This window comes from Thunnus thynnus, chromosome 22 (genome assembly GCF_963924715.1).
Source record: "Thunnus thynnus chromosome 22, fThuThy2.1, whole genome shotgun sequence".
NCBI lineage: Eukaryota > Metazoa > Chordata > Actinopteri > Scombriformes > Scombridae > Thunnus > Thunnus thynnus.
In genome coordinates, this window is record NC_089538.1 from 850,927 (window position 1) to 859,099 (window position 8,173).

The window sequence follows — 8,173 nt, forward strand, 5'->3', positions numbered from 1 at the left end:
TCCACAGGAATATTAAAGTCACCCACTATAATCACTTCATCTGTACTAAGGACGAAGTTTGATAAAAACTCAGAGAATTCAGATAAAAATTTAGAGTACAGGCCAGAAGGGCGGCACACTATAGCAAATAGAACTGGCTCTAAAGTTTTCCAGGTTGGGCGTGAAAGACGGCCCATGTTTCGAGTAAAGTGAATATTAATATGACTGGGGGGAGTGGATTAATTTGGGCTAACATATTCTTCATGACAGAACCAGGTTTCGATAAGACAAAATAAATCAATATGATAGATCTAATGTTTAAGAGTTGGTGGTGAACCATGGCCTTCTGCTTAGGGCTATGCTTCCTTTCGACAGTAACCCAGCTTCCTGGCTGCTGGGTTGGTTCACTCCGGCTACTGGGGGCTGGCTAACTAAAGTAGCTAATGATTAATTTTCCACGGTGCAGAGCTGCGTTTCCAATTCACTGAGCCCCGCCTCCAACACTGCAAATAAAAAACATTTATTACATGTACCATTATCACTACAGGAGGCAGAGGAATAGCTAAACATATGACACACCGAGCAAGAGAGAGGGAGAGAGAGAGGCCATCGCTAACTGCTAAGCTAAGTTAGCTGCTAAGCTTACTGCTGAGCTAAAGTAACTAGCGACTGAGGGGTTAGCGAGAAAGTCACTAAAAGAAGGAGAGAGTTAAGAGTGCTTGAGCAGAGCTAGTGTAAGTTTAAATGTACAGCGGGTAATTATCCACAGTAATGAAGAATATATCAAAATTAACTGTTGAGAGAGAACTGTTGAGTTGAGAGGAGCCAAAATGCTATCAGCAACACAGTTGACATCCAGAAATGAGACAATATCCTTACCACAGAACTTCAGCAACACATCAGCACGTATGTGACATTGAACTCAAATCTACACTACAAGTTATGGGGTAGACTTCCCCACCTCAAGGCACCCAAGGGGACTATTCTCCCCCTACAATAACATAGTCCTTGAGTCTAAGTGGGTGCCTTCCTAACTCGCACTGGATAACGTGGCGCCATTTCAGGACCCCTCTCTGGGGGCACCAGCATGACTGCCTCTTGTGCCTGATTCTCTGGTTCAGGATTTGGTGTTTCTTGTGATGCTGAGTCCACCAGGAATCTCTTATCTTGAAGGCTGGATTCAGTCAGTTTCTGGTCATGACATGGACGACTCTGATCCTGATGCCGTCTCACCAGCTTGCCATCCTGTGTTGTCACTCTTCAAGATACTGGACAAGAGGCCCAGTAGCGGTTTGTGGTCTGTCACAATGGTGCAGTGTTTTCCAAACAGATACCAGAAGAGTTTCCTAAGGCCGAAAATAACAGCCAGCGCCTCTTTATCGAGCTGGGAATAACCCTGTTCTGCTAATGACAGTGATTGTGACCTGTATCCAATTGGTCTGTTGGTGCCATCTGGAAACCAGTGGGATAAAACCACTCCAACGCTGTGAGGTGATTAATAACAGGACAAGTAGAGAGGCTCTGTGTCATCAAACTGCATAAACAATTGCTCTGACTGGAGACACTTTTTGGTGGCCTTAAATGCCTGGTTCTGATGTTTTCCCCATCTCCATGGGACTTCCTTCTGCAAGAGCACATGTAGTGGCTCCAGCACAGTGGAAACACTGGTCAAGAATCTGTGGTAGTAATTAACCATGCCCACGAAAGACTTCAACTGTGTCTGGTTGGTTGTCTGTGGGGCATTTACAATTGCCTTAACCTTGTCAGCAACTGGATGAATCCCCTTGTGGTTAATTCAGTAACCCAGGTGCGCCACTTCTGGTACCATAAATACACATTTATCTCTCCTCAGATGAAGTCCTGCAGCTGAGAGTCTGCCCATTACCACCCCTAGGTTCTGGTCACCAGGATACTACTCTCACAACTACCTGGGGAAATCCTTGTAATGGGTTATCCCTGGTGTGCTGAAAAATGCCTTGGTATGACAGCCCATAGAGTAGCCTGGTAGACAGGCCATGGGGTGTGTTAACTGTTCAAGATTAAAGATTTAGTTTATTGTCATTTTCTTGCATATTTGCATACACAAAAAAACAAAATGCTGTTCCTCCCAGCCCATAGCAGTGCAACAACAACAGAAAGTATAAAGATATACTGTATCCTCAAGGCTGTGGTCTCCCGAAAGAATCGACTTGGCTCTCCAAATAGAAAAAAAGAACCCAAAACAAGTGACCTTACCTACCACAATGTGAGAGAGAGAGGCAACTTGATCAATTTCTATGTATGAATTTATTTTGCATTTCACAAGAAACCATTTCAAAAATACTGTTACTTGTAATTTTACATGTTTTTCTTTTTAACTCTAAAGAAGTTGAATAAAACCAACTGGCCAACAAAAAATGAGGAATGAATAAATTATTGAATCAATGAAAATGAAAGTTAAGAAGTTGCATATAATGATAATTGGCCAATCAGTGATATCAGTGAAGGCAAAACAAAGATATCTTGTTGGCCTTTTAAACAAGCATAAAAAATACACATATTGGGCCTTTGACTGGCCACCTCAATTAATGTATGGAAAAAAAACTTGTCTTGTCCTTGTCCTCCTTGTCTAGTCATCAGCTTTGTTCCTCTGTAACATACACATACACACTGTACTAACTTTTATCCCTGATAGTTTAATCTAAAATGTCTGCTAATAACATTACAAGCAGCTGTGGCTCAGGAGGTAGAGCGGGTCGTCCACTAATCGGAAGATGGGTGCTCATCCTACTGATGAGCAGGTTGGCACCTTGCATGGCAGCCCCTGCCGTCAGTGTATGAATGTGTTTGTGAATGAGTGAATGAGGCTTGTAGTGCAAAAGCACTTTGAGTGGTCGAAAGACTAGAAAGGCACTATATAAGTGCAATCCATTTACAAGTGTGGTTGTGACAGCAGGCAGCAGGCAGACATACAGGGAGCAATCCCAAATAAGTAACTAAGCTTTGGAAACATGCCCAAAAAACCGCAACCTTTGACCAATATTTGTAAGCGACTTTATAGAAAAACAAACCCAAAGTTGCTTATAATAAGCAGACTACACAATCCCCACAGACACAGCTTATCGCCTGGGTAGCCTAATGCTACCCAACTCCAGTACCCCACAAAAAACAAACCATCAAACAAAAAAAATTCCAGTACCCCACATAGGCCCCCATGGTGGTCATCTGACTGCCTGACTGAAAATAACACTCACAGCAAATAATATTACATTACACCATTATTAACAGTCTTTTTAATGTCCCTCTTTTTGTCACTATACTTCCACCTTTGCTAAACAGGGAAACACTGTCTGAGGAAACAGAAAGAGGGAATTTGATGCTAAAAAGACTGTAAATGTGACATATATCCACTTCATATGACTAACTCAGACTGCTGAAGCTTCATATCAACTTTTAAATGCATTTTTGCACAAAATGACTGTGTGGACACACTGTGGATTTTGTCCCCCATCACTTACATTGAAAGCAAATTTGAAAGGGATCTTTTAAAAGCCAGTATGGACAGGAGGAATGATTAAAGCGAAGAAAACCTTTCACTGTTCATATGGACCATGGACGTATTATAAGAGCTGGATACTGGACAAAAAATGGTGCCCATTCAGTCCTATAAGAATTGCTTGGCTGGCAAATACGCCAAAAAAAGTTTCTAGCTTCGGGGTTAGCTTCCACATAGTGCGGCCCACTGAATATGCGCAGTGCTGGGGGATTTTTCGTTGCAATACTGCCAGTGGCTACAGGGAAAAATTGTCTGCAAAGCTGAGCCCTGTCCAGCTCTTATTACACATCCATGATATGGACACCTGACAATTGAAAAATAATGAACCTGTCCTTTAAGGATTGTATTTCCGACAGTACCTAAACGCAGCGTAGTAGTACCCGCGGCACGACCGTTGAGAGGAAAGTCACGTGACCTTAGACTAGGTCACATGATTTTGTATCAGACAATTAATTTTAAATATTTTGTATCATGCCATGCGCTGTTTTTGTGTTACGCCGATAATTGCCAGTTATAAATTACATAGAAATAGAAATTCTGATGTATTTATTTACCTTTCATTCAAATTAAATTATCAAATTAAATGTATATAGTTCCATATATTTAAATTCAACAGCATACTTGAGTAGATATTTGTTCTTTCTGTCGATAATTAAAACCCCCAACTTTTAAATTAAACTTCAAAACTAAAAGTAACCCTTTCGACGTCACGGAAACTTCCGGTGTGCAGTCAGAGTCATCTGACTGAACAAGTGACACAAGTTTGACCAACAAGTCAGCTTCTCTTTCCTTTCTAATACAACTAATATTAATGATGCGCGTCTTGATTTGTGGACCGAAACTCGCCGCGTGTGGGATTGTATTGAGCACGTGGGGGGTCATCATGTTGGTGAGTTTGACTTTTTGCTGCCTTTTCTTCTGTATTCTCGGCTATATGATTTCTGTCAATATTCAAGTTATATTCAAGTTCAAAAAGGCTCTGAAACCATGTCCAGAGAAGACAGACAGTTCCCCTGTGATGAGTTTAACCTGATTTAACAGCAGCATAAACCACAACTTCCATAAAGTTCAGTAAACGCCTCTCTAAAACAGTTGGAGCAAAAATGTTATTGTTGCTCAATCAGAATGCATTCATTTTAGCCGAATACTAGCAGCATACCTGCTGGTATGGGGGTATGCTGCATCCTGTCGCGCATATATATATATACCTGTCTCCTTCTTAGGACTGTTTTGAATTTTGAGAGGTCATTGAGCTCTTTGAAATCTACTCCAGTTGACAACTACGCTCGTTACTGTAGGTGCAACAAAACCGTCGTTAGTAAAAAGACAATAAATACTTTATCAAACCACCTGTTCAACAAGTATAAACATGAAAAAAGCGATATTTTCAACTGCTTTGCCCGCAGTGTCCCATCCATCGCCAAGCTAATAAAACGAAAGCTGTCTGTATGTAGCCTAAATGTTTATCTGAGTACACTACGCATCTTAAAATTTGGCAATTTTTTCATGTAAACTTAGCTGCTGGCTGAGACAAACCAGCCCTCCTCTTTACTAGCAGTACCTGCAGCAGTGATTCACATCAGCAGCAGAGGGAGGAGGACAGAGGACAGAAGGAAAGACCACCTGAACAGAGAGCAGCTGTGCACACGCCACTTAAATCGGGTTGTGGTGACAGATATGTTGAAATTGTATGTCGTGCGTGGATTGTATGTGTGTAGAGTGTGTTTCACAGATGATCTGGCAAGTTGGGTAAGGTCAGACAAACATACAAAACTTGTGGATCTGTGTGTATGACGGTTATTCATAATAAAGTTCATAAAGAGGGACATGCAAATTCCCCCGTTTTGTTTGTTTCTCCCGGGAGAAACAACAAAACGGGGGCACAGCTGGAGAGGGGGTGAAAATACGAGAGAAACCCAGAAAAGGGGAACTAGCAGGAGAATGTACATTTTGAAACAATGACGTAAAAAAAAAACACCTGTGACGTCACGAAAGGCTTCCAGCTGCTCACCAAAAAATTAACTTTTTTCTTTAAAGTACTTTTGTTTTTTTATGTTGACCAAAGAATTAGTAAACTTAATTGTGATAAATGATAACTTATGCATAACTGTAGTTTTTTTTTTTCATTTTTTAAAAAAACAAGAAATTTTGTTTATATAAGTTTATATAGATATATAGGGCTGCAACTGATGGTTATTTTCATTATCAGTGAATCTGCTGATATTTTCTCGATTGATCGCTTTGTCAATAAAATGTGAAAATAATGAAAAAATTCCTGTTATCATTTCTCATAGCTCATGGTGATGTCCTCAAATATCTTGTTTTGTCTGATCAACAGTCCAAAATACACACAAGACAATCAGTTTTAGTATCATGTATGACACAGAGAAGGTTCACATGCTCACATTCAAGAAGCTGCAACCAGCAAAGTTGTTTGCATTTTTGCTTTAAAAAATGACTAAAGCTGTTATTCATTTAACAAAATAGATGCTGATTAATTTTCTGTAGATAGAATAATCAATTAATCAGCTAATTGCCATACAGATATATAGCCTCACATGTGTTTATAAAAAATCACACAAAACTCTGAATTTAATTGAATTGAATTACTAATCTTAGTCTAGGATCTGTTGTTTACTTTATATAGAGGTGCCCTTCAGTAACAAGTCTCCCTCCTGCCTCTCAGGCCATGCTAGGGATCTTCTTCACAACACATTCAGCAGTTCTGATTGAAGATGTGCCTGTGACAGATGAAGACATCCATGAAGAGTAAGGCTTCTACTGTCACACTTCATTCCAGCTCTCTGCCTAAACACTGTACTGTAGCTGTGATGAGGCCAGACTTTCTGTATAGATGCAGTTGGTGGTATTCAGTTCTCCTGTGACTCTCAATGACCTGCAAAAGAGTTCTTTTGTGGGTCTCAATGACATCTCTAGCAGCCTGTGTCTGATGTGTACTTGAAGTTGTGCAGACTGTAATGATGTTGTGTGTGTGCCCTCAGTAAGAACCCTCCGCAGAGGATCTATGAGCTCTACAACAAAGTGGGGTACAACTGCTTCATAGCAGCTGGTATCTACGTCCTGTTTGCAGCCTTCTCCTGCTGCCAAATGAGGCTCAACAAGCAGAGAGTGAGTTCATTCCTTTTGACTTTTTTGAGTGTACATGCTGTTTTTAGGCCAAATTATTTTCCTCTTTTGGGATCTGTGCTTAATAGGTCAGATGACAGTGAATCAGAGGCGAAAAAGAGGATGGAACCTGACTACATCTTAGCTGTAGTGATATCTCTCCATTAAGATACTATTTCTACTACAAAAGTAGTTTCAGTGAAATCTAAAACGAATGATTGTAAAGCTCCACTTGCTTCCTCCATAAGATTCAGTGATTATTACACACACAATATGAATGTTTTGGACAGAGCAAACAACATACTTGTTTTTTGTTGGTCTTTTTTTAAATGATTACCAGTAATGAGGCTAAAAATGTGTCATTTTGAACATTAAATCTGATACAGTATGAGCAGCAGTTCAGAGCAGAATAAGTGTAGTGCATTCATGATACAATTCTATGTATTTTTCTTACAATCAGTATAATATTAAATGTAACCAATTAAGAATGTTTTTTGCCTCAGCGTGTAATGTGCACTCCTGTTACTGACTTGTTCTTTAGGAGTACCTGGTGCACTAGTGCCACCTGCTGGACTGAGGAGCTGACAGCAGTACTCTGACAGCAGTGGTGGCTGCGTCCGAACAATCACCTGTTCCTTGATCATTGACCTGCCCTGGGGTTTTAAATTGTTAATCAGAAGCCACAGGGAAGAGTCTGGATGCTGTGTGACAGCAGATGGATGTTCTGCACCTTCATGTAATATAACATTTTTCTACCTCTGATCATAAGTGCTTAAATTATTGGAATTTATATCCACTCAAACTCATCTGTTGCATTGTTCTCCAGAGTCTAAATGATTATTCTTGTTAAACATTTCAAGTTGTAATTTATTTTGTCTTTGTGTTTCCCAGACCTAATGTACAAGAGAATGTATTCTGATTATTGCCAGTATCCAACTGGGTTTGGAATGTTAGTCATTAAATCAAGTTATTCATTTCTTTCAGCTAATTTCTGTCCGTCCGTTTCTGTACAGTTTGTCCACTTTTGTCTAATGTCCACCAGATGTGATCCAGCTGTGCTGCAGCTGCTGAAGCAGATCAGTCATTCTAGTGGAGTGTCTTACACTCAGTTCAGGTGCTGCTCTTTTGCATGCTCTGCTTTTCTTAAGATTGAAAAAATGACTTTTTTGTGGATAAATATTCTATTTCTACAGCATTTCCATAGAAAAGTATGTTTCAGGGTTCAGTTACATTTACAGTCCAGTGAAAGGTGCTGTGGTGGACATGTCAAGCTAATGCCTGGCTCCTGTGATGGTTGACCTTGTGTACTGATTCCAACACATGTACTTCACTCCATGTGTCCAGCTGTTATCAGTGGACACAACCAAACTGCTTCAGGTGGACATTCAGGTTACACTGAGTTATAAATGAAACATTGTCTAATTAATTATAGACAAAACATTTTTGCTAATAAATAAAGTACCAACAAGTGCACTTGAACTTTTTCATATTTCTTTCTTTCTTTAAAACATTCACTCATAGATGCAGTTTTGA

General features: G+C 40.0%; 1 protein-coding gene across 1 annotated transcript; it reads left to right on the forward strand.

The window, feature by feature from the left end:
* Nucleotides 1–4,254: 4,254 nt before the first annotated feature.
* rnaseka (ribonuclease, RNase K a) lies at nucleotides 4,255–8,119 on the forward strand. The gene is made up of 4 exons (XM_067579048.1): nucleotides 4,255–4,403; nucleotides 6,201–6,283; nucleotides 6,517–6,643; nucleotides 7,182–8,119. Exons 1-4 carry the CDS (start codon nucleotides 4,326–4,328, stop codon nucleotides 7,197–7,199), a joined length of 306 nt encoding a protein of 101 aa, XP_067435149.1. The 5' UTR covers nucleotides 4,255–4,325; the 3' UTR covers nucleotides 7,200–8,119.
* Nucleotides 8,120–8,173: the final 54 nt, after the last annotated feature.